Source organism: Dryobates pubescens, chromosome 16 (genome assembly GCF_014839835.1).
Source record: "Dryobates pubescens isolate bDryPub1 chromosome 16, bDryPub1.pri, whole genome shotgun sequence".
Classification (NCBI taxonomy): Eukaryota; Metazoa; Chordata; class Aves; order Piciformes; family Picidae; genus Dryobates; species Dryobates pubescens.
In genome coordinates, this window is record NC_071627.1 from 24,371,785 (window position 1) to 24,398,158 (window position 26,374).

Here is a 26,374-nt window from a genome sequence, read left to right on the forward strand (position 1 = left end):
GGGTACCGCTGGCAGCCTGGGAAGGTGGCTTGAGGTCAGCCCCTGTTGGTCTCCCCAAGTGAAACAGCACCGAGCTGAGCTCCAAGCATCCTGCTGAGCTCCTGAACCAGAGTGGAATGAAGCACCTGCCCTCACATGGACACATCACCCCCAGCACTGGGGGTGTAAGGAAGGGCAAAGTAGTGACTGCCTTCAAAAGGAAAGAAAGAAAAGACTCAAGAGACACAGACCCCCCCCGAGGCTGTCCTCAGGCCGGGAACGTTAAGGTCAACCCCCAATAGAAATGGTTTTAAAATATATACATATATATATGGCTTTTCACTCTGCCTACCCAGTCCCTTGGAGACAAAAATAAATTTAAGGGTGATATTTGGCTTTTCAAAAAGGACTTAGTCCCTCCCTGCCAGCCAGAGAGGAGGGGATGGAGATGGTGACTGTGGCTGCTGACGGCGTGGCTCAGAGCCCCCCCGAGCTCTTCATCCGGGCCAGCAGCCGGGAGTAGACAGGAGCTGCCGAGGAGAAGGGTGAGTTAGGTGGGACACAGACACACACAGCCTCCCTGCCCCCTCCCCTCCAGCTAGACTACACCTTGCCTGCAGCAAGACAACAAGGGAGAGGGACAGGGACAGACAAGGCCAGAGAGGTTTTACCTAGTCGAGGATTCCTCTGAGAAACCTGCAGGGAAGGAGAAGAGGAGGTTGGCATGAAAGCCCCAGGGGCAGTTTGCATCTTGCTCCACCTACCCCTAAACTCAAACAACAATGGATGAAGGTTTCATTGCTGGAAGCTGGCCATGCCAGGGGGGCAGCCACAGTGTGCTGCACAGCGCAGGCTCCAGGGTGCAGAACGCACTAGAGCCAGAAGAGAGGACTGCTCACACCTTCAGGGACTGGGTTGAGCTGGAAGGGACCTTGAAGCTCAGCCAGTTCCAGCCCCCTGCCATGAGCAGGGACACCTTGCACTAGCCCAGGTTGCTCAAGGCCCCAGCCAGCCCAGCTCTGAACCCTGCCAGGGTTGAAGCCTCCACAACTTCTCTGAGCATCCTGTTCCAGTGCCTCACCACCCTCACAGGGAAGAACTTCTTCCTAAGGGCTGATCTAAACCAGTTTGAAGCCATCACCCCTTGTCCTGTCACCACACCCCCTTGTAGGCATTGTCATCCCACGAACACAGCTCACTCTCCTGGGGAGCTGAAGCTCTCCCAGTCACTGTCACCAGAATGCATTTTCAGTAGCTCCTCGGTGAGAGATCTTTTGTCCTTTACCTTGGATAAGGCAGATGCCTGTTTGAAGATCTCCAGGGCAGGGTCTGCAGGCTCATCCCCTCTTTCTTGTGGCCTTGAAGCTAAGGGTGGGACATAGATAGCTTTGAGATCCTCTTCCAAGCACACAAGCTGCTCCCTTCCATCGTTTTGGGTTGACAGACCGCCCCTCTCCAGCAGCCAGCAGGGATTGCCAGGTGCCACTGCTCCCTCCCCAAGCAGCTCTGCTGGAACGTGGCTCCAGCACATTTCCAGCCCTGGACTCACCCTGAGGCTGCAGGACAGAGCTGATGGCATAAATCACACCATTTGTGGCCATGATGTCACTCTCAGCAACGGGCTCCTTGTTGATGTGGATGATGTTGTTCTTCTGCTCAGGGGAAGGGGAAAGCAGCAGAGAATGAGAAACCTTTGCCAGCAGAGGTCTGCAGCGCTCTCAGCAAAGCCCTCCCTTTGTGTTCACTCATCCCCTGGCTGGCCATGGCTCTTGTCAGTCCTCTTGCCCCTTAAGGGGAATACAAAACCAAGTTGTAGCCTGAGCAGATTCCTCTGGAGTGCCTTTGGAGCTTGGACCTTCTCGGTGCGCAGGCTGGGGGCACTGTCCTGTGGCAGCAGGGCACAGACACCACTCCTGTGCTCACACCAAGCAGAGCTGTGGCACTGGCTTCATAGAACCACCCAGGTTGGAAGGGACCTCCAAAGCTCATCCAGTCCAACCCCCCTGCAGCCAGCAGGGACATCCCCAGCTGTCACCCAGAGCCCTGTCCAGCTTCACACTGACTATCTCCAGGGATGGGGCCCCAGCCACCTCCCTGGGCAGCCTGTTCCAGTGCTCAACCACCCTCATGGTAAAGAACTTTTTCCTAACACCCAATCCAGATCTACTCTTCTCTAATTTCAGACCAGGGAGAGGGGAGCTCAGGACTGGACATGGGAAGAGCCAAGCATGCCAGCTGGCCAACACCATGCCCTGGGAAACCCTGGCCTTGCCACCTTGCTCCTGCATTTTCTTCCTTGTGCACAGAGTGGCTCTTGAGTTTATTTTCTGAGGCACGTTTTTCTTCCTCACCAGAGGACTGGCCATTTTCTAACTGTAGTGCAGAGTTTTGAAATGAGATTATTCATCTAACTAAAGCCTGCTGTGTGGAGGGAGCCCATGCAGGGCTGCCTTTGGCTGCACTGACAGAGAGGTGCTCTCTGAACAAGTGATGCTTTTCATTTATTCATGCTTTTCCCTCCCCTCCCATGGCTCAGGATTCAATTTATAGCAGCTCCTGGAAATCACTTACAATTGGTCTTCTGGGGAGCAAGCTGAAGCAAACCACATCCCAGGACTGCCAGCTTGCTGGCTCAAACACATGGCAACAGTCCCCCTGCTTCAGGCCAGGAAGCCTGGGAAGGGGCTCCCACACCCCCCAGATAAGCACAGACACCCTTTGATCATGGCCAGCAAGCACAGAGCAGAGCCCTGCTGGCCACAGAGCCCACCAAGGTGACTCACTCACCACGCTGACTTCCAGTTTGTCTCCCTGCATGGACTTCAGCCTCACAAGGGCCCCAACTGCACCACTCACCAGGATCTCATCGGCCACGTGGAACTTGAGGAGGTTGGCAAGCTCCTTGGCATTACCTGGGGGAAGGAAACATTTCCATGTGCCAAACAGCAGCAGCAGCCCTTGCTGCCCATATTTCATGTGCTGGAGTGAAATTGCATGGGAAAGCCCATCCTCATCTCCTGAGAGTGCAAGGAGACAGGGGAGATGTGAAAAGCCTGGGCAGAAGCACCTCCCCTGCAGCTGCTCAGGACTTGGAGGCCGTTCCTGTTAGGCAGGGCAGGCTTCCAGGGAGTCCAGCAGGACACTCTCCCAGTGCTCCACCTTTCTGTGTACCAAACCTGCCCTGTGCATTAAACTCCTATCCCTTGGGGTTTCAGCCCCTCGTTGTCTCACTGTCCACACCATGAACCTGCTTCTGTTCTGCTTTCACATCCTAAGGAAGTCTGGGCCAGGGTGAAATCAGGAGGCAGACAGAGTGCTCTGGTATTTGCCAGTGCTGCCAGCAGTGCCAGGGCCACCTGGCACTCACCTGCATGGCTGAAGCTGCAGCACTGCTGGCTGGGAAGGAGAGAAGAGCAGGAGACATGCCACACAATCCCAGCACGGGGGAGCTTGGAGAGGACCTCTGGAGGTCATCTAGCCCAACCCCTCTGCTAAAGCAGGGCCAGCCAGAGTAAATCACCCAGGTGGGTTTGGAATGCCTCCAGAGAAGGAGGCTCCACAACCTCTCTGGGCTCTGCTCTGGAGCTCTGCCACTCTCTCAGTGAAGAATTTTTTCCCCTTCTGTTCATACTGAACCTCCTGTGTTCCACTTTGTGTCCACTGCCCCTTGTCCTGTGGCTGGACATGACCGAGCAGAGCCTGGCTCCACGCTGCTGACACTCGCCCTATGGCATCCTGGCCTCCCCTGCTCCCCACCGAGGCTCTGCTGCTCTAGCCAGGCTTTGGAACAGGCTTTAGGAAGAGAAGCTGCTTCTCCTTCACCATCTGTTTTCCACAAGAGGCAGTGTCATGCCCAGCACAGCCCAGCATCCCCCCTCCTCTAGAGGATGCAGTGTCAGTGGCAAACCCCACAGGCAGAGCAAGGGCACAAGGTGGCCTGCAGCCACCAGCCCGGAGCAGCCCCTTCAGCAAGGGGGATTCTCTTTCAGTGCCCAGATCTGAGCTCACTGGGAGCCTGCTTAATTTCCACCTCCTTTTTCTAGAGGGTGGCCAGAGCTCAGCCTGCACAGCCCCACCAGCATGAGTCACCTTCAGTCAGGAGAGTAAGCTAAATATTTGTGTGGGGGGAAAAAGAAAGAAGGAAAGGCAGAGGCACATCTGCAGTGTGCACATCTGGGACACCTCAGCCCGTTTACAAGAGCTGCAAAGCAGCTCTGCAATGTTTATGTCTGAAGCAGCAGCCTGGCTGTGCAGCCTGACCTCCCCAGCTCCCCAGCCCTGCCCTGCAAAGGGCAGGCAGCTCCCATGGGCAGATGCTTCCCAAGGGATGATGTCAGTGTTTGGCTGGGGTTTGATGAGGTGAGGACTCCACACTCCAATACCTGACATTGTTTCCAACCACAGCCAGCTCCCAGCATGAACAAAAGGGCAGCTCATGCTGCTCCTCCAGAAGGCTCTGCCTGAGCATTCCCAGGCTCTCTTTTCACAGCCAGCCTGCAGGTCTGTGCTTCCCAGAATACTGCTCTTCACCTGTGCTGGGCTGGAATATCCATGGGACCACAGTCACAGAGTGGCAGCAGCTGGAAGGGACCTCTGGAGGTGGAGTCCAACCCTCCTGCAAGATCCCCCAGGACAGCTCAGACAGATGGGTCCTGAAAGTGTCTAGAGACAGAGACTCCACAACCCCTCTGGGCAGCCTGCTCCAGGGCTCTGTCACCTTCACAGTGAAGTTTTCCCTCATGTTGAGGTGGAACCCTCCTGTGCTCGAGTTTGTGTCCACTGCTCCTTGTCCTGCCACAGGACACCACTGGGAAGAGCCTGGCCCCTGCTCCTCAACATGTTGTCTTCTCAGGGTCACACCTGGGCTTCCTGCCTTCTCCAGGTACACACAGGTGGAGCAACAACTCCATCCTTCTCCTACTTGGAGTTCCTGCAGTGTAACTTGAGGCTGGATGAGGACCATGCTTGCTGCTTGCCAAACTTCCTTGAGACACCCTGACCCTGTGTGCTCGACAGCCACATCCTCACTGTCATCCCTGAGAAAGGCAGAGATCCCATGGGTTCCTCTGCAGGCACCTGAGTTGTCTTGCTCACAGGAGCTGGCACAGCCAAGTTAAAGTCATGGGAAGTGTGCAGCACACCACAGACATCCTCCAAGCACAAGGGAAGTACAAACCCATGGCCAGGCTTTGTGTGAGAGTTCAGTATACCACATAATCCCAGGATGCTGGGGGGTGTGTGGAAAGGAGCTCTGAAGACCACTCAGTCCAACCTCCCTGCTAGAGCAGCTCACACAGGAGCACAGCCTCAGCCATGCACCAGCAGACAGGGCCAAAGAATCACAGAACTCTCAGGGCTGGAAGGGACCTCAAGCATCATCCAGCCCCAGCCCCCTGCCATGGGCAGGGACACCTCACACTAGAGCAGGTTGCTCACAGCTACATCCAGCCCCCAGGGATGAGGCTTCCACCACCTCCCTGGGCAACCTGTGCCAGTCTCTCACCACCCTCATGGGGAAGAACTTCCTAACATCCAATCTGAATCTCTCCACTTCTAGTTTTGCTCCTTTCCCCCCAGTCCTATCACTCCCTGATACTCTCAAAAGTCCCTCCCCAGCTTTCTTGTAGCCCCCTTCAGATACTGGAAGGCCACAAGAAGATCTCCTCAGAGCCTTCTCCTCTCCAGACTGAACAGCCCCAACTCTCTCAGCCTGTCCTCACAGGAGAGAGCTGTGTGAGGGAGGCTGGGCCATTCCTGCCCATAGCAGGGCACCAGCCCCAGGCAGGTGTTCACCTGGGGGCTCCAGGAGCACTCACCCATCAGCTTGTTGAGCTCCCCCTGGGGCATGGCTCGGAAGGCTTCGTTGGTAGGAGCAAACACCGTGAAGGTGCCAGGCCTGTTCAGGTTCTCCGTCAGCCCCGCGGACTGGATGGCTGCCACCAGGGTGCTGCAGAGCAAGCAGACAGAGGAAGCTTCACCACAAAGAGCTCGGCTGGGGCTCTGAGCAGCCTGCACGCCGTGTTCAGGGCAAGACAAAGCTACAAGTGCAGCAGCCTGCTGGGCTCCCGCACACCCATCAGCCATCGAGCTGATTAGGTAGGCAATGAGCCTGTGAGCTCCGACCAGGACACCTCAGAAATGGCAAAGCAACCTGGGAACGCTGACTCCTCAGGGTCCAAATGGTAGTGAGGAGACAGAGAGGTCTGGCCACAGTGCCTCTGATGGGCAGAGAGGGCTTCAGAGCCAGATTCTTTCTGCATTAAGGGAGACCACACACTCTTGGCTCACAATTCCTTCCAGAGTTCTTTGAAGCCTCACTCCTTATAATTTAGGGACCAGAGCAGGGGTTTGATGCTCCTTCTACATTAGCATAAATGCCATACAGCCATGGCAACGACCCACAGTAAAGAGGAACTGCTTTGGCAGCTCTCCTGCTCCTCACTCTGGCTGAGGAGGAGCAGGAAGGTCACCTGAAGCGGTGGTCTGCCTTGAGCACGTCCATCACGGAGCCCGACGGCGGGGTCAGCATCTTGTCCACGCTAAACAGGGTCCCAAACCTTCCTCTCTTGTCGTGGGCAGCGATGCAGGCGTTCTCAATGCACAGGTTCTGCCAACAGGAGTGCAGAGGAAAGGGCTTTATGGGCACCTGCTTCACAAGAGAGGCCTCTGTGCCCCCCAGCACCGTGCAGGTGAGGGTCAGAGAGCCGCAGCCAGCCGGCACCAGCCGGCACCAGCCGGCTGCCTGTGCCCGCCGCGGGCGCTCACATTGCGGTACACAAACACTCGCAGCTCCTTGTCCCCCAGGGTCTGCAGCTTCTGTCCGTGGTAGAGGTACTTAGAGGAGAGCTGGTCCTTAACAATGTGGTTCAGAAGCAAGTTCTTCATGTTGCTGTCAACAGGGGGGAGCCCATCTGCAGCAGAACGTGTGGGAAGCTGCTGTGAGGCACTGGGAATGGTCTCTGGGACACTGAAACCTGTCCCAGGACAGAGCACCTCCTACACCAGCTCTGAACTGTACAGCTGGATGCCACTGCCTGTGGCTGGGACACAGAGTCACAGAATAGTTTGGTTGGAAGGGACCTCCAAGGCTCATCCAGTCCAACCCCCTCTGCAGTCAGCAGGGACATCCTCCACTGGATCAGCTTGCCCAGAGCCCTGTTGAGCCTCACCTGGAGTATCTCCAGGGATGGGGCCACAACCACCTCCTGGGCAGCCTGCTCCAGCGTTCCAGCAGCCTCTGAGAGAGGGTTTGCACCCTGGGCACTGAACCTGCCTGGGGACCCTTTGAGGGTGCTCTGTGGCCCACTCTGAAGGAAGGAAGGGATTCACTCCCCAGCTTACCTTTGAAGACATCATTCACTGGGGCAAGGAGGGTGACTCTCTCGCTGCCAGTGAGGTGAGAAGTGAGACCAGCTTGTCTGAAGAACTCTGTGGACTTGGAAACTTCAGATTCTTGTGCCAGCTCAAACAGAGTCTTAGCTGAAAAGAAAGGCAGCACTCAGTAACCTCCCTGTGAAGGCAACCCACCCATCACTGCCACACAGCCACAGCCCTTCCACCCAGCTCTTCCTTGGCAAACAGCCCAGAGGAAGGGCAGAGGCAGCCAGGTGCAGGGAGGCAGCAGTACCCGAGTCTGGGATCAGCAGCTCGTTGACAAAGTGCACGACCCCGTTGGTGGCCAGGACGTCCTTGGCGGCGATGATCGGCTTCCCGTTGAGGGTCAGCTCCTCCCCGCTGCAGCCCACGTCCAGAGTGGTTCCTTCCAGCGTCTCCATGGTCAGGCCAGCAATGATGGCCTCGGCACACATGGCTGACTTCAGGATGTGGTGGTTCAGCAGGTCTGTAAGGGAGGTCTGAGTGAGCTTGGAGGTCACTGCGGCTCTTAGGGTCCTGGACAGCACCAAGGGCATCCCAGAAGAGGTAGAGTCACCTGGAACTGTGCTGACTTGAATTCATCAGCCTGGGAAAGGGAGTGCCTAGAAAGAGTCATTTGCATGCACTCTGCCAACTCCAGAAGGTTTTTGTGTGGTTACTGGGCTCACTTGTCAGAAGCTGTATTGATTAGGTGTCAGTGTTCCTGCATCCTACTGGCCTGACAGAAGTCACCATCACCCACAGGAGAGCTAAAGGGAAGCTCAGCAAAGGGACTGCTTCAGCTCCCTCCTCCCTCTCTGGACTCCACTCTCTCCCCTGTGCCTACACATCTGCCATGTCTGCACCCAGAGCAGGCTGGGCTGTTCGTTTGGGAAGCTGGACTCAGCCAAATCTGCTCAGTGCAGCTGTTGCCAGAGTGCATCAAGGAGCCATTCAGATGTCCTTGAGAAGGAATTCAGAAGAACTGAGAAGCACTCTGGAGTGTCTCAGTGGGCTCAGTAAACAAGCACTCACCCCTCAGGGCTTCTGGGTCCCCCAGGATCCTGTTCAGTGTTTCTCGAGGGATCTTCTCAAAGGCCTCGTTGGTAGGAGCCAGCAGTGTGTATTGGCCATCGCTCTCCAGCAGGCTGTTGAGGTCAGAAGCAGCCACAGCAGCCTTCAGGGAAAGGAGGGAGGACAAAGCACATTCAGCCAAAAGACCAAGGTCACAGCTTTGCCCAGGCACACCCCATGGCCAGACTCAGGGAGAGTGCTGCAGCTTCACAGGAGTCACAGAAACTCCTCAAAGGCTTCTTTCAGCACTTTGCTGCCTCCACACATCTGACCCAGCCCCCTGGGTCCCTTGTGCTCCAGAAATTGGCCTACAAGAGCCTTTCTTGGCAAGGCTGAGGGCTAGTTTGAATACCCTGGTATGCCTGCAGAGGGTCATGGCAGGTCCAGTGAGCAACTCGGAGCAGAGCCCACAGCTGGCCGTGTGAGTTACTCTTTAACTCGGGCAAAGAGCAAGGCAAATACATTGATACTCATCAGAGGTGAACAGTCAACATCTCCTAAGGCTAAGACTGGCATGGAAGAGGGAGGAGACAGTTTGCATCTCTCTAGTGACAGCAGTGGCAGGGTGACAGTTATAAACCACTACCTTGCTCCTCTTCTGAGGCAAAAGAAGCCACACCGGGACAAGGATTTTACCAGCGGCTTCGGAGCCGCAGCACCAAGGCACTTGGCCAGAGCACCAGGAGGCCTCACTAGGAGTGGGATGGTCTGAGGAGCCTCGGAGGACTCACCCGAAGGGTTTCCAGGCTGTCCTCAGTCTCAATGACCTGCTGGATGGTGTTTGTGGTGGTGGCAATGACCTTGTCGATGACGTGGACCACCCCGTTGGTGGCATGGTGGTCAGCTTTCAGCAGCCGGGCGCAGTTCACCGTCACGATCTGCAGGGGCAAAGAGCCACAGGGGTGGTGAGCGCCAGCACAGGGCACAGCAGCCCTGTTTCAAAGGCAGCCAGCCCCAGAATGTTGAATCAGCAGGGGCAGGAGTGTGGTTTCCTTATAAAAAGCCACAAAAAGAGTGAGGATGCTGCCCGGGGACGGCTGAAACGCTGCCTGTTCAAAGGGCTCCGGAAGCTCTCGGGGGTTTTGCCTGCTCTGCATCAGCAAGACTGAAACACAGAAGAAAGACTAAGCAGCACAGAACCATGGAATGACAGAGGTTGGGAGGAACCTCTGGGGAGTCCAACCCCCTTGCCAGAGCAGGATCACTCAGAGCAGGCTTCACAAGACAATGTCCAGCTGGGTTTGCAATGGCTCTGGAGATGGAGACTCCACCACCTCTCTGGGCAGCCTGTTCCAGTGCTCTGCCACCCTCAAAGCAAAGAAGCTCCTCCTCATGTGTAGATGGAACTTGCTACACTCAGGTTTGTGCCTCTTATCCCTTCCCACTGGGCACCACTGAAATAGCCTGGCCCCATCCTCACACCCACCCTCAAGGTGTCTATAAGCACTGAGAAGATTCCCCCGCAGCCTTCCCTTCTCCAGGCTGAAGCACCCTGGGTCCTTCAGCCTTTCTTCCTAACAGAAAGGTTTTAGTCCCCTAATCATCTTTGTAGCCATTTGCTGCACCCTCTCAAGCAGTTCCCTGTCTCTCTTAGAGCTGGGGAGCCCAGAACTGGACACAATACTCCAATGAGGCCTCAGCAGGGCAGAGCAGAAGGGGAGCACCTCCCTCGACCCGCTTGCCACGTTCTTCTTGATGCACCCCAGAAGCCCATTGGTCTCCTTGCCCACAAGGGCACCAACACTCAGGCAAGCTATAGAGAAACGTGGGCAGCTTCCTTGCAGCACCATGGCAGAGCCATCTCCTGCAGGAATATCCCTGCCAAGCTCCTTCTAATTACGAATCCCACACCAAGAGCTGTCAGCCTGAGCACTGGAGAGTGCTGGAGGTCCAAGGAGAGTGCAGGAGGTGGAAGGCAGCAGAGGAGCAAGGCTGGGGCGGGTAGGGTAAGAGAGCTGCCTTACCCCGTTGGGATAGTGGTGGATCTGGATGGGCAGGTCCTGGTACATGGAGTTGAGCGTGGTGCCATGTTTCAGGTCATCAGTCAGGACCCTTTTGTTCACCATGTGGTAGCGGAGGGCATTCAGCAGCTCGATGTTGACGTTGCTGACGAGGGAGTCCAGAGTTTCCTGAAAAGCAGGGAAAAGCCTTTTCAGCTCTGAAGGAGGCAATCCAGGTAGCTGTTAGAGAGAGCCAGGAGCTCTGCCTGCAGCCAGGCTGCTCCCAAGGCCTCTGTGTGTGTGAGGTGATGCGTTCAGCCCTAAGCCACCTGTGTGAATCAAGAGCTCAATTGTCATCAGTCTTTATCCTGCCTTACAGCAGCCCTGGCACCACTCAGCCTTGGCAGACAAAGGCATGGTGGCAGTGAGCTCCAGGGTGGGATGGCTGCATCAAAGGCAACAAAAGGCATCACTCAGGACCAAGGACAATGACACCAGGAGACCTTCCCCAGCAGCATCCTCCCTGCAAGGGGCTCTGCTGGTGCAGGTTTGGGGGAGCAGCTTGCTGATGGAGACAGCCAAAAAGGTGCCCTTGCCCCCTCCCTGTCCCAGTAGCTAGAATCATGGAATGATAGAGCCAGGTTGGAAGGGACCTCAGGGATCATCTGGCCCAACCTTTCCAGGTAATAGTAGAGTTTAGATGAGGTGGCCCAGCAGCCTGTCAAGCTGAGCCTTAAAACTGCCCAGTGTCCTTGTTAGTTGTCCTTGCTTCTTTGTGGACAGGTGATTCAGATGTGGGATGCAGCTGGACAAGGGTTGTACAGTTAGGACTCATCCCTGTCCAGAGATGCTCCATGAGGACTGGAGCTCCAGCAGGGCCGTGGTGAGTGTCAGGAGTGGAAGCTATGAAGGCAGTGCAGGTGTAATTGAGCAGAGGGACACAGTGATGCAGAAAGGCTGCAAGTGTCCAGAGGCTCCAGCTGGGACTGGCCACTCGTGCAGACTATGAAGGACAAGCAGAGTGGTAAGAGTTAACCAGAAAACCCCAGAGGGATGGAGAGCCTCTTGCTGAAGGTCTTACTGCAGTCTCTAATGGTAAGAAGCAGAGAAAACTGAAGGAGGTGATTTTTACACCCATCTGCTGCTGGAGTTCAGACACAAGTTCTGGAGCTGGTGGAGCAGTGCAGTGATTCCCACCTCAGAAACTCTCAGTCCTTTCCACACCAGCACGGTGTCTGCTCTACTAGGAGGGCTGGATCCAGCCCCCTACAGAGCTGGATCTCTGCTAGAGCAAGCCAGAGAAGAGGAGGAAGAGGAGGAAGGCTGTCTTACAGCAGACAAGGAGGCCCAGGCTTCATTGCTGGGGGCAAAAATGGTGAAGCTTCCAGGTCCTTCGATTTCTGGCCTGAGGTTGGACCGGTCGGAGTAGAGCTGCGTGGTGGCAGAGCCAACAACTCCCAGGGTTTCATAGATGTTGGAAAGTGGCAGTGCTGCAAGGAGAGAAGGGTTACAACCCCAGCACAGCCCCCAGCCCTCCCACACTGCACTGACCCACAGCTCTGCTGCTGCTGAGCACACCTGGGGACACAGCGTGCCAGGGGACACCTCTCTGGTCATCACAGAGTGGCTTCAGTTGGAAGGCACCTTAAGGATCACCCAGTTCCAACCCCCTGCCATGGGCAGGGACACCTCTCACTACACCAGGTTGCTCAAATCTTCCTCCATCCTGGCCTTGAACACTTCCAGGGATGAGGCATCCACAATTTCTCTGGGCAAGCTGTTCCAGTGTCTCACCACCCTCACAGCAAAGAGCTTCTTGCTGATGTCCAACCTAAATCTCCCCTGCCCTGGTTTCAAACCATTGCCCCCATCCTATCACCACAGGCCTTTATCAACATCCTCTCCAGCTTTCCTGCAGCCTTTCCTTCAGGTACTGGAAGGCTGCTAGAAGCTCCCCCTGGAGCTTTCTTTTCTCCAGGCTGGACAGCCCCACCTTGCTGAGCCTGTCCTCCTAGCAGAGGTGCTGCAGCTCTCTGACCATCTTCGTGGCCCTCCTCTGGACCCTCTGCAACAAATAACCACAGGCTGCCAGCTCCAGCCCCAGCTGCAGCAGCACAATCCATTACCTGCTGCATCTCTGCAGGTTCAGATGGAGCTGCTCTGTCCTTCAGGGAGGTGAAGTGTGGCCAGCAGAGACATTCACTGCTTTCACCCCACCCTTGCTTGCTTTCAGGTTTTCAGAGCTGGCAGCTCACCACTGGTCTCAGTTTCCACTGAGCCATCCATGTGGCTAAGTGGGCAGCATCCAACTTTTGCAGAAGGAAGTGTTGAGAAAGCAAAAGCAGATGGCACTCTCCAGCAGCCCCAGCTCCCTGCCCCCCACCCCTGGCTGCCTGCATTTTCTTCTCAGTGCACTCTTGCTCAACTTCTTCCTGCCAAAGGAAAACTGAGCTGAGCTGTCTGCTCCTCCAGCAGCCCTTTCTTGCTGCCTTCCCAATACTGCTAGATGACTGGTTGGGATGAGCAGCTCTCTCTGGCCCTCCCAGGCCTGGTTAAGTTTCATTACATCCCCAGTCTCACACTGCCTGGGATGCTTTGCATGCATTGAAGCAGCTCTGGCACTGGGCTGGTGCTCTGCCCAGGCCTCTCCTGACTCCTTCGTGGCAACATTGTGCTTAAATTGCAGAAACCTGATCCCCTTGGAGCACATTTCTGACATTTCCCTTTGCTAGGCAGCTGGGTCACTTGGGGAAGGCAGGGAAGAGAAAGAGTCCAAGATGTTTTTACCAGCTGGGCAGCCTTTTTCTCCAGGAACCTTTTCGTACCCAGGGCAGCACTCGTAGCTGATCACTCTGGAAGGAGAGAGGCAGAGGGCACATTAACTGATGGCATCTCCCTGCTTTCCCTCTGTGCTCCACGCTTCTGTGTCCACCCATATTTGGTGCTGTTTCTCAGCAGGCTCTCCTCCCCTCAGACCCAGAGAGCAGAACAGGACAGAGCACAGTTGTCATCTCCCCCAGGGCAGCACACCGCCAGCTGCTCGGCCGGACAGCAGCAGACGCAACCCCGTCCCAAGCCGGCGCTCCCCGGGAGGCTGGACAAGCCCTGCATGGAAGCTGAGCTCACAGTCCCAGCAGACAACCTGCTGCAAGTGCTGGTCCCTGTGGGCACCTCTCCCACAGGATGTGGGGATCTCCTCAGCTGACTGCAGCTGTCACATGCAGTCACTGCTGGGACAGGACGCGGCTCCGCTGCAGCTGCTTTAACCCAGCCGAGCGGTGCACGTGTCGTGGGGCCACGGAATGGCCTGACTTGGAGAGGTCCTTACAGATCATCGAGTTCCAACCCCCCTGCCATGGGCAGGGACACCTCCCACCTGACCAGATTGCTGGAAGTTGAAGACCAGCCTGGTCTTAAACACTTCCAGGGATGAGAAACCCACAGCTTCTCTGGGCAAGCCCTTCCAGGGTCTCACCACCCTCCCAGTAAAGAGCTTCTTCCTGATGTCTGATCTAAATCTCCCCTGCTCTAGCTTCAAACCGTTGCCCTTTGTCCTATCACCACAGCCCCCTACAGAAAGTCCCTCTCCAGCTTTCCTGTAGGCCCCCTGTAGGTACTGGAAGGCCACTGTAAGGTCTCCCTGGGGCCTTCTTTTCTCCCCATCATTTCACCTCATTCTCGTCCACCATCACAAGTTATTTGCTTACTTCTGGCAAAATCCACAACAGCAGCCTGAAGGGGATGGAGCAGCCCTGGGCTTGGGTGCAGAGGCACATGGGATAAGCCCTGCAAGGACAAACTTGCCCAGTGGTGGCAAGTGCCGCTGTGGGCACAGTGGGCAGCACTGCAGCACATCCACCCCTGCTGGCACCGGGAACAGCCTCGGTGCAGCACGGCGGAGGTGGCACTGCTGAGCTAACTTGCACTCAGTGATCCTAAAGCTCCTCCCAGCCCCAGGGACTGATTCCCTTCTGGTTGGCACCCACCACTTGCAGCTCCATGGGAAATAAAAGCCATCTGCTCCTCCAAGCTGGCCATGTAGTGGAAGATGTGCTGATATTAACAGGGGTGGGGGAGAACAAGAAGTAAAGAGAGAGACAGAAGTCCTCCAGAAGCTTCCCCTTTGGTTTCACAGGGAGTTCCTTCACCTACTGCTCCTCTGCTGGGTGTGAAAGGAGCGAGGCCATCTGGCTGATGGGCTGAGGCAGCGAGGGGAGAGCTGTTCCTCCTACAGCCAGGTCTCTCCTCTGTGCTCCGGGCTGGATGTGAGGTGAGCAGGATGCTGTGTGGCTGAGCCTCAGCTCCCTCATGCAAAGAGAGAGGAAAATCCTCCAGCTTCAGAGATTTGTCATCATTTGAACACTGTTAACAAACAGTGGAAATGCCTGGGGTTTAAGAGGGAATTCTTCAGGGTGATTAAGAGCCAGTAAGTGAAACCAATACCTGCCTTGCTGTCACAGAGGCAAATAAATTCTGTGTCAGGGTTTCCTAAGAGAATGACAAAGCAAACCCAGACTGATTGTCTAGACACTATATATTCCATGTGGGAAAGAGTTTGCCTAGAGCAATCTCTTCCTTTGACTACTGGAGATCTTAACACCCTGCTGCTCTGCCCTCCCCAGCCCCCTGTCTCATGGTCATTAGAAACACTTTCTCTCCCCCCCCCCTTCCCTCCCCTACCTCCAGTTTTCCCTTTTTCTCACCCTAGAAACTAAACCCAGTCTAGACAGTTCCCTTGGTTCAGACCTGTAGTCAAAGATGAGGAGCTGATTAAAGAGAAATCACACCAAAGTTCAGCATGAATAATTCCTGAGTGCTGATGTAGGCTCCCAAAGGCTCATTAGAGCCTGGCCAGAGACGAGGAGCTGCGGCTGAGGGGCAGGACGCCGATGCTCACAGCCTGCAGTGCAGGGGAGCCCCAGGAGCCTGCCAGCAGGGCAGGGCACTGGGAAGGGGGGCAGGCACCACTCTCCCTGCTTTGCTTGGCTTTCACAGGCATCTCCAGCACCACCCCACGAGGGAAGCACCGTGGGTAGCAACGGGGCCAGCTCCGCTCCTGCAGGGGCACCCTCAAGCCCCCAGGCTCAGTTGCCCACTGGTGGTGACCTACCAGCACCACCTGCATCTAGCATGCCAGCAGTTTGGGTTGAGGACCAGAAAACCTCCCAGGTGAACACAGGGGTGCTCAGCCAAGCACTTGCACCTACAAGGAGCCACAGCTGAGAGTCAAAACACAGCTCCAGCCCTCCCATGGCCGGTGGGCTGGGTGGAAGCACCACAGCACCCAGCCCACCCAAAGGCTCCCCAGCAGCAGTCAATGGGGCACGTGGAGAGCAGCACAGGGCATGCTCCCAGCTGCTCCTGCAGCTGCTCCAGCCCTCAGGGAGGAGCAGCACAACCCTGGCTGAAGCTCTGCCCCGCTGGTAGGGCTCACAGCTCCATGTTATGGTACCCCACACATCCCATAGTACCCACAGCACCCTGCTCCCTTAGCAGGGCCTCCAGCTGGGTCAGAGCCACAGTCTGCTGCCCAGGAAGGACAACATGGCCAGGGGCAAACAGCTCACAGGAGAAAACACAGCACCTGCCAGCCACTGCAGCACACAGTGGTAGAATGGGAGGGGTTGGGAGGGACCTCTGTGGCAAAGCAGGATCCCCTAGGGCCCCTGCCAGGATCCCCTAGGGCCCCTGCCAGGATCCCCTAGGGCCCCTGCCAGGATCCCCTAGGGCAGGCCACACAGGAACACCTCCAGGAGGGTTTTGAAGCGAGGGAGACTCCACAACCTCTCCGGGCAGCCTGCTCCAGGGCTCTGCCACTCACACTAAAGGAGTTTGTCCTCATGCTGAGGTGGAAGCTCCTGTGTTCCAGTTTGTGGCAGGACAGGTTGTGCACAACAGCCTTTGGGAGCTGCCCAGTCCATCCCTGCTGGTGTCTGCTCAGCAGCTGCAGAGCACTGCCTTGGGGCACAGTGGCTGGCAGGGATGTGGCTTCAATGCCCTCCTACAAGGAGCATTTGTCAGCCACTCTGCAAGCCCCCTGACCATGGCTCCCTGACCTCCTCACCCAGGCATTTCAAGTCCTGTCTGCAGCTTTCCAGCCCTCGGTTCTGAAAGGCCTCTCTGGGTCTGGCTGCAGGAGCAAGCTCCCTGCCCCCTCTCAGCCATTGTTTCACTGCTGCTGCCTCCTTAGGATCCTAAATTAAATTTTAAATGCATTTTCCAAGGTAATAAAAATAAGCTTATGCATACAGCAGTGAATAAAGAGCCATTTGTAATCATTTCCTGTAACAAAACCCATATGTTTGGGGGTTGTACAATAAGTGCCAGAGAGGCATTGCTCTTCCTCCTCCCCCTGAACTGAGCAAAGTGCATCAGACCAGAAGTTCATTTAAAAGGGGGGAGGGGAAGTAATGGATGAAGGGGCAACTCGCTGCCACTAGGCACTCCCCAACAAATTACCAACCCCCCAGCCTGTGCAAGCTGCCTCTCCATTCCCAAGACACAAAGGTGCCTGGGGATGCATTCAGCTGCTGCAGGAGAAGGAGCCCAGCGCTTAAGGGGGGTAGGGAAATGTAGAACCCCCCCAGGCAGAGCGATGAGAATACACTAAATAAACCATGCCTGTGGCTCTGGGATAACTGACAGTGGAAAATGACCTAATTACCAAAACAATCTCGTTTCAGTGCTCATTAAAATCAAAGCAGTGTCAGACTCCTTGCCAAGTGTCTTATCTCACTTCATCAGCAGTGATAAAAAAATGTACATAAAGCCTCTATTTCATTTCTCCCTAGCTCCCTATTTCAGCAAAGAGAAGGAAAACAAAGGGGGGGAAGGAAGAGGGGGAGCAGATAAAGAGGGAACAGTCTTCTGGTGACAGGAGTTGAAATTTCTGTCACAGAGTCACAGAATGCATCAGGTTGGAAGGGACCCTCGAGGGTCATCTGGCCCAACCCCCCTGCAGGGAGCAGGGGCATCTCCAACTAGATCATCTTGCTCAGGGGTCCCTCAAGTTTGGCCTTGAATGAGCATCAGGCACAATCAGCACTCAGCCTCTGTGGGCCAGGAGATCATAGAATCACCCAGGCTGGAAGGGACCTCCAAAGGTCATCTACTCCACCCCCTGCAGCCAGCAGGGACATCCTCCACTAGATCAGGTCACCCAGAGCCCTGTTGAGCCTCACCTTGAATATCTCCAGGGATGGGGCCACAACCACCTCCCTGCACAACCTGTTCCAGTGTTCCAGCACCCCCCTGGTAAAGATGCTGCTCAAGAGGCAAGCCTGCAAAGCCTCCCCAACAACTTTCTGCCTTACTGTTACTGGTAAGAGCTATGGAGCAGCTCAGAGGGGCTGCTACACCCCGGGGTGCCTGTGAGTGCTCCCAGCCAGGAGCAGCCTGGAGCAGTGGTCAAGAGGTGATGCACCTGGAGACAGGACATGTTTCTGGAGCTGGCTCTCCCTGCTGCTCCAGCTGCTCTGCATCTCCTGATGCAGGATGTGATCACCCAAGGAGGAATGAAGTCATACCACAGACCTGCAGCAATTTTCCTGCCTTCCTCACTCAGGGCTGAATTGCTGTGCTCTGAGTTAGCTCTGCAGGAGCTCAGCAGCTTTGCTTCTATGCAGTACCTGGTGAGGAGGTCACCTCCCTCCTTACTATCTGTTTGAAACCGTGCTCAGAGGAGGAAAGGACATCAAAGGAGTCCAAAGTACCTACCTAGAGCCAGGGGGTTGCACCCAGGCACAGTCCTGTGCAGCCTGCTGTAGGTTAACCTGCTCTGGCAGGGCCTTGGACTAGATATCTCCAGAGGTCCCTGCCAACCTCTGCCACTCTGTGAAATGAACAGCCAGGTCTAATGTGAAGCAGGTGAAAGAGGCCAAGCTTCTCCTAACCCAGGACTGTTACAGGTGGGAAAACCTTTGTGGAGGAGGAGAGAAATGGCCATGCTTAGCCAGCTCCACCATCCTCCCTGGGCATCTTCCCTTGGCAACAGCAGGACCAAGCACACAGCTTCAGGAGAGGTCTTTTGACGACAGCTCCCAAGCAAAGGCTGGCTCCATCTGGGTAGGGTGCTGAGTGTGCCAAATCCTGCCTCTTTCCAGGATTTAGAGGCATCTGCTATTGGTAAAACCTCTCACCACAGGCCAGTTTCAAGGCTTCCTGCTGAGCACCACCACCTGTGCCCACTGATGTGCTGAGCACAGCACAGCTCCAGGGCCCTGGCACCGGCTTAGCAATCTGAGGGCCAGAGGATAATGCATCATGTCCTTTATGGCCCGAACGACTGCTGATTGCTTCCATACGCCTCCGGTGGGAGCCATCACCGGCAAGCGTTTGTAATCAGAGCTGTCTCGGGGTCCTCTGGAAAATCTGAGTCAAGGCTCATGCCTTTTGTTGTGCACAAGCGCTGCTGAAGGGGGAAGCAGGGCCCAGGCTCACAAGTGACTAGGGGGAGAGCAGAAGACAGTAAGAGGCACTGTGGAGATGCTGCCAAGGGCAGGGAGCCACTCGTGAGAGCTGGGAGCAGGGTCTCCTGGGCTCACAGGCAGGGTGATGCTCTGAGGGCTTTCTCCTCAGCACTGCACCACTGGCTTAGACACTTGGGTAAAAGCAGAGACAAGGAGGTTAGAAGGGATCACCCCCTCTCCTCCTAGGGACTCAGGAAGCACTGCCAGGTGCCAGCTGTGCCACCTCTTCCTGCAGAGCAGTGGATGAGTTTGTCTCTGCCAAACACAGCTGCACCCCTGGCTTTCATGGGGTCAGAGCTGATGGAACCTGTGGCCCCTCAGGGACTGTTACAGCAAAGCTGTCCCACATCCACAGCTGAGGCATGGGCTTTTGGAGACCCACTAAGCTCCTCTGTTATCAGAAGAGGCAGTGATGGTATCACATTGGCATGCCACAGCCTTGCCCATCTGATGTCAGGAAAAGCCACTCCTTGGCCAAGGACAGAGCCTGACCTCTAATCACCCAGATGAAGCCTTCCCAGGTTTGGTGGCTTTGTAGAACTAAGGGGGAGGTGTGGGTGCTGTGCTCTGTGCTTTTCTCTCTTGGCTGGAAGGACAAGAGGACAGCAGGGACACCACTACACATGCTGACTGTGTGGCACATCCTCCTGAAGTGCAGAATTGCTCTCTTCCAGATGAATTCATGAGCAGCAGGTTGAAAGGCCAAAAGCTGTGCACAGCTCCTGGCTGGTCTCCCTGCTCACCATACCAACACCAGACACACTCCCCCCCAGTCCTGGTGGCCAGCCAGCATACCTAAACCAGTGAAGGCAACCAAAAGAAAAGCTTATCACAGCTCCAGATCTCAGCCTGCAGAAACAGGAGTGAGTTACTCTGCAGTAAAGAACTCAGGAGCTGATCACAGCTGACACTGGACCGTGGCACAAGCACAGGAGATGAGTTTCTGCTCTGTGCTCCTCTAGACCTTGCAGATCCAGGCCCCAGCCCTGGCTCACAGCTCCCACAGCCAGCACCTCTGCACTGATACTGGGATAAAGAAAGCAGGGGGCAGCAGATGTGTCTGAAAGCCCAGTTTGGTTTACACCAAGGAAAAAGCTTCTCTGCCCCTGATCTAGAGCCTGGCAGCCAGTCAAGCACAGCATCCCCTCAATTACCTGCTGACTGCAGCGCTCAAAAGAACGTCCCCAGGCTGCTCACACAGACTCCGTGCAACAGCCACTTGAGCATCATCGTTTGCAGCCCTAAACGTGCAACTGCTCTGCAACTCTGATTAACTTTCCTGGTGGAGTCTTCAGAGAGCCCTGGCTAAAACTGACACCTCTTGCCCTGTCCTTCTCTTCTCCCTTCCAAAGCAAACTCATGCAGATGAGTTTTATGTTCTCTCCAACATCCATCAGCTCTGGGTTGCTATTTCTTGGTCTTTTTTTCCTGCTTTTTGTTTTATTTCAGCTGGGCAGCCCTGAGCCTAGCATGGAGAGAGAGACACAGCTGAGTGCTAGGGAACATCTGGCAGACACTTCATCACAGTGCTGAGAGCTCTGCAAGTACAGATAGAGATGCAATTAGAATAAACCACCAGGGGCTGGATTCGTGTGGGACTTTCCATTCTTAACATCTACATGTCTTGGGATCTGGACTGCCAGTTGAGAGCATCACAAAGGTTGCCTGGGGAGCAAAAGGCCAAAACAATTCCTGGGGAGTAAAAGGCCAAAAGGCCCTGGGCTGTGATGCTCCACCATGTTTGTCACACAGAGCATGGAATGATAGGGGCTGGCAGTCACCTCTTCAGATCACCCAGTCCAACCTCCCTGCCAGAGCAGCTTGCACAGGATGGCATCCAGGTGGGTTTGGAGTGACTCCAGAGATGGAGACTCCACAACCCCCCTGGGCAGCCTGCTCCAGGGCTCCACCACCCTCCAATAAAGAAGTTCCTCCTCCCGTTGGGATGGAGCTTCCTGCGTTCCAGCTGGTGCCCTCTTGTCCTGCCACTGGGCACCACTGAAAGCAGCCTGGCCCCCAGCCAGACCCACCTCCACGGCAGGGTCTCCAGGGCTGTGCTGCTGGCACGAGGGTACTTACGTTGACTTGCCACAGATCTTCCTCTGGTACCACTGCTTGCAGTTGGTGAAGTATTTCCTGTTCGTGCCGATCAGCTTCTGCACCGCGCACACGTTGGGGCTGCAGGGGAAAGCACAAGAGGGGCTGGTAAGCCTCTCAGCTCGTGGTGCTGAGCCCCAGCACAGAGCCAGAGCCCACCTGACACCACCCAGAACCCCCTGCAGGAGCTGCCAGAGAGGAACCCTTGAGAGCTGCAAGGCAGCTTGCTCGGCCTGAGCACACAGCACGCAGTGACTCTCCCCCCCTGAACTCGGCGCTGGTGTGGCTGCAGCTGGAGTGCTGGGGCCTGGTTTGGGCCAGGCTCTGCCCACTCTGGTTTCAACACACCAGGCCTGGCAACACAGGCTGACAGCCCACGAGGTGCTCTCCCAACCAGTTCCTTCCCAACCAGAAGAGCAGATGGCTGGCATGGCAAATGTGCCTAAGTGCACCGAGAGCTGACTGCAGCTTTTCAGCTTTCTAAGAAGTGGTACCAAAGATGTGGTCAAGCAGGAGCTGGGAGTTTACTTGCTGCTGGCCTGGCCAGCACAGCGTTTCCCTGCTCAGCCTGGCTCACCAGCAGTCTGACTTGTGGCCAGCAGCCCTGACCACAGCTGTGGGCAATGCATAGTCAATGCATGAGCTATGATTTATGGATTTGTGTTGCAAGACCAGAGGCTGCCTCTGGGCTTCAGCCAGAGATGTAGCCCAGGCAAGATGAGGCTGCTCAGCCCAGCCGAGACTGGGTTCCCAACACCAACACCATAGAATCATTTGGGTTGGAAAAGACCTTTAAGGTCATCAAGCCCAACTGTTAACCCAGCACTGCCAGGGCACCACTAACCGTGGTCCTCAGCACCAGCCTGTGGCAGCAGCACCAGAAGTATGCACAGTATTGGCTGCCAGGACAGCAAATAATGAAGCCAAACACAGAACTCATCACTTCAGCCCATCAGAAGCACTCTGCATCATCCAGGGCAGAGTCTTCATTTGCACAAAAGCAGCTCAGGATGGGGTCTGGAGATGCTGATGTGAAGGTTGTTGATTTGTTAGGAAGAGCAGGCAGCAGCCTGTTTCACACCGGGTCTGACCAAGACACTGCCCACTTGAGTACCAAAATGAACAAAGGCAGAGCTTGCAGCTCGATCACCAAGTCCTCCCGTGGTCAGCCTTGCTTTTCACCAGCGTCCCAAATTCAGCTCCAAAATGGGCCAGCCTGCCCATCATTAGCATGAATTAAAGGTCTCCTATATGTTGGCTAACTCCAGCGCCAGCCTCAGCAGGAGCTTGGCTTGCCTTCAATGAGCCTTTGTTGATGTGGCTGCCCCAGGGCTCTGTGGAGGCAAGATCTGACCCAGCTGTGGCCCTGGCACCTTCATCCTGCCCCGAGGGATAAAGCGAGGACCTGGGCTCACCATTTGCCTCCTCACTGCCACATCCAGGCAGTTTGTTTCTCAGGTATTTCTTTTTCTATGTATAAGAAGGACAAGGAGAAAGAAGCCACTGGGGGGGGAAAAAAGTTAGCAATCAGAAAGCCAAACGTTCAGCTGGTGCAAACTGGCCCAGGCTCAGTCTGCTCCAAGCCAAATCCTCCCTTAGAGAGACGTCTGTGCTCTGACTCAGCCCACCTCGGCTACCCCGGCCCCGCCGCGCCAAAATCTGCTTCCAATTACATCGAAATTCCAAACCCTGCCTCAATTTCAGCGTCTGGCTGACGGCAGTGGACAATCCCTCTAATATTCATCTTGACAAGCCTGGCTACTGCAGGACTTGTTTGATCATTTCCCCTGTATCCCCAGGAGCAGCCTGCCAAGAAAACCCTCGCGGCACAGCGTCGAACCTGGCGCTGCCTTGCTCCCTCCTCCCGACCTACGACCGCGGCTCTGCGGGGCTGCTGCTTCCTCCTTGACTTATGGGGAGGGGAATTCTTCCCAGCTTTACCTCGGGGTGGAGAAATCCCCCCGTTGAGCGGTGTTATCAATGATTCCCACAGGCAGGCTGTAGTAGCGGCTCCCCGCAGTGCCTGTTCTGGTTCTTCGCCCAGTCTGGCTTAAAATGAATTTGTCAACACTCTCCCCTCTCCTCGTTGGAGTTCATCACCTCTGCCATGCCGTTCCCAGCCAGCCGCGCTGACTCAAGGATAAAACTGCCTATTGTTCCCTTTCAGCTGAAGCCTTCCACTTGGCAGGCAGCAGCTGGGAGCTGCCGGGGCAGGGGCTGCCCTTTGGAGAAGGGGCAGGGAAGTGCAGCATCCACAGCATGGCCTCAGCTACCTGCCCTGACGGCACTCCCGAAGCTCCCCAGCGTGGCATAATGCCCGCCAAGCCAGGTGGGCTCTGAAAGAGCACTCCTAGGTTTTCACCTTCAAATGCTAGTGTTTCTCACACACCTCTCAGCTCCTCTCCCTGATTTGAGCTGATTCACTCAGCTCAAACATAAAAAGTTAATGAAGACATAGAAGGCTTGCTGCAGAGCCAAGCCTGCCACCCAGCTCGCCCTCGGCTCAATAGGAGCATTGATGGTGTGGGGGGATGCTTGCAGCAGAGAGTGTGGCGGCCCTGGTTGCACATCCCTCCGGAGCTCCCTCCTGCAAGCCAAACAGCCCTCCTCACATCCAAGAGCTTTGGGGCTGGTTTTGTGCCGCCCTATCTCTCTGGCAGGTCATTAATCAAGGGTCAGAATCCAGTCGATGTATGGAAATTAGCTCGGTGTAAATTGCCCTCTCCATCAGAAAGGGACCAGTGAGCCGCGCGGCTGTGCCGAGCTGCGCTGGGCTCTTCCCGGCGGAACTTCCCTTCCCCTGGAAGCCCTGGCATGCTGACTCCTTGCATCTCCCAAAGATCCCAGGCACTGGACCACGGTCACGTCTGCCCCTGTGCCTCTGTGGATTGTGCAGGGAGTAACAACAGGCTTCTCTCTGCAGAGGAATGCACTGATTCACACCAGGAGTGCCCCCGCTCACCCACCCGGCGCAAGCTGCTGCCGCAGGGCTCCCGGCAGCGCCGGCTGTTTGCTTAGTGTCAGCTCAGGGCCGGAGCAGGGCTCGCAGTGTTTGTGCATCTGTCGCTGCAACTCGCTCGCTTTGCAGATTTCACAACCAGGCATCAGCTCAGGATTGCCTGCAGGACTCTGTACCTGATCGCACACAAACAGCAAACCCCTTTTCGCAAAGCCTGGCCTGGATCCCTGCCAGATGCCGTATCAAATGGCAGCATTTAAGGCTCGCGGGTTTAAGAGCATTTCACAACCCTGCCCTCAGTTTCACTGGAAGCTGCAGCTCAATCAGTGTCACCACCCCGAGAAGCAGAAGCCAGCAGAGAGGTCTGGCACCTTTTCACCCTCCCTAATCCCCAGTAAGTTTTAACAACAGCGGGAACAACTGAACACTGGCTTAGTTTTCTGCTTACCAATGCCCACAGCACTTTGTCCATCCAGCAAGAGTCCTCATGACTTTCCCCGTCCCCCTTTTCTCCCCCCCCCCCCCCCTTTTTTCCCCTCTGATAAAGACTCCCTGAGGGGTCTATAATGACCTCTGAAGTATTAAGCATCCTGAAAGAAAAGAGGGAAGTCATGAAAAGAAGAAAGAAAGATAAAAAAGTTGTTTGAGGAGGGAAGAAAAAAAAAAAAGCCATTCGGGGATGAAAGAAAAAGTTATTTGAGGATGAAATGAAAAAGTTTGAGGAAGAAAGCAAAAAGTTATTTGGGGATGAAAGAGAATGCCAGAATCCTAGGATTGTTTTGATTGGAAGAGACCTTTCAGATCATCGAGTCCAGCCTTCAGAGAAAAAAAACAAAACCTCTTCGGGGATGAATTAAGGCTGAGATTAAAAAGTTATTTGAGCGAGACGGGGAAAAAGTTGTTTGGAGATGGAAGTAAGAAATGTTCTTCGAGGAAGAAAGATAAAGTCGTAATCCCGGGCAGAAAGCCCAAGACGGCACCCGAGGAAGCCAGGACCCAGCCGGAGCCCCCCGGGTGCTCCGCACCACTCCCAGGCTCGGCGGCGGCTCCGCACCCGCACAAAGACCCCGACGGCGGTTCCCAGAGATCGGCGAGACAGCCACGGAGCCGCCCCCTCTCCCGGGGCCACTCTTTCCCACCGGGATTCGTGCGAAAGCAGGGGGAGAAAGTGCTTCGTACCCCTTCCCCTGCCGTTTGTCCCCGGGGCGGGGCGGAGAGCCGCTTACCCGTGCTGCCGGCCGCGGAGCCGGCTGTGCTGCAGGACCTGCTGGTACGGGGATTTGGCGGCGGCGGCCAGGCCCAGCGCCAGGGCCAGCAGCAGCAGCGGCGGGGAAGCCATGGCCGGGGAAGCCACGGCCGGGGAAGCCACGGGAAGCGACGGGACGGGCCGGCGGCGGCCGCGCGTCCCGTTAAATGCGGCGGCGGCGCGGGGGCGGGGAGCGGCGGGGCGGCCCCGCGGGGGGAGAGTGAGGAGCCGCCGCCCGGCCCGGCCCGGCCCGGCAGGGAGGGAGGGGAGGGAGGAGAGGGGAGATGGAAGGAGCCGCTGCCCCGGGAACATCCGTCTGCCTACCCGTCCACCGTCCATTCATCCACCCATCCATGCATCCATCCGCTGGGATGTTCTCCACGCTCCCCTCCAGCTCAGCGTTTCATCCACAATCGCTTTCTCTCCTTATGGATTTTCGTTTCTCCGTGCCCCCATGGTCAGCATACAGCCCAGGGGTGAGCTTTGCAGTGAGCTACCTGCCAGCCCATGGCTCTGAAGGGTCACAGACACAAAGGGGGACAGTGGGGCAGCCCCCTAGAAGCCAATCCTGGCCTCCTCACAGCCATCCTGTCAGCTCAGATTATAGGATCAGAGGGTGTTAGGGGTTGGAAGGGACCTTCAAAGACCATCGAGTCAAACCCTCCTTCCAGAGCAGGAGCATAGAATCCAGCACAGGTCACACAGGAACACATCCAGACAGGGCTGGAAAGGCTCCAGAGAAGGAGACTCCACAACCTCTCTGGGCAGCCTGCTCCAGGGCTCTGTGACCCTCACAGAAACCTCCATTCCATCCAAGGGCAGCGAGTGGTGTTTGGTGCTTGTAAAGATAATGGCAGCAGAGATGTCAGACCCTCACTGGAGGCTGTCTCTGTGCTCATCACCACGGCACTGTCAGACAGAAAGAGGCCAAAACACGTAGAGATGGCAAGGAACTGAGGTTCCCTGTGCAATGCCATGCACAAAGGCACAGCAAAGACTCGAGCCATCTGGCCTCTTGTTTCCCCAGCTTGACTCACCACAGTGTTGGGAGCAGTTCAGTTGGCCTTGGTGATCTCAAAGGTCTCTTCCAAACTCACAGTTCTGTGGTTCTGTGGATTTGCTCTAACTGAACTGACCCCAAATTGGAAAGGCTCCTAAATCACAGCATTGTATAGAATTAGAGATTCATTTAGGTTGAAAATGACCTTTAAGGTCCTTGAGTCCAATCTTCCAGGGAAGCAGAAGGGGTCCTGTGTGG

General features: G+C 55.8%; 2 protein-coding genes across 2 annotated transcripts in view; one reads left to right on the plus strand and one right to left on the minus strand.

The window, feature by feature from the left end:
- Positions 1-392: 392 nt before the first annotated feature.
- Positions 393-25,301, minus strand: TGFBI (transforming growth factor beta induced). The gene is made up of 17 exons (XM_054168332.1): positions 25,097-25,301; positions 20,894-20,992; positions 13,134-13,198; positions 11,679-11,836; positions 10,371-10,535; positions 9,138-9,284; positions 8,368-8,509; positions 7,607-7,819; positions 7,321-7,458; positions 6,745-6,890; positions 6,450-6,586; positions 5,796-5,926; positions 2,767-2,891; positions 1,529-1,631; positions 1,265-1,344; positions 651-675; positions 393-509 (listed from the first exon to the last, which is right to left on the minus strand). Exons 1-17 carry the CDS (start codon positions 25,207-25,209, stop codon positions 457-459), a joined length of 2,040 nt encoding a protein of 679 aa, XP_054024307.1. The 5' UTR covers positions 25,210-25,301; the 3' UTR covers positions 393-456.
- LOC104310248 (leukocyte cell-derived chemotaxin-2-like) overlaps positions 25,208-26,374 on the plus strand; it is a 29,396-nt gene continuing 28,229 nt past the window's right edge. Inside the window, exon 1 of the mRNA XM_054168280.1 lies at positions 25,208-25,336. Coding sequence (XP_054024255.1) covers positions 25,208-25,336 — 129 coding nt within the window. The remainder of the gene's footprint in view (positions 25,337-26,374) is intronic.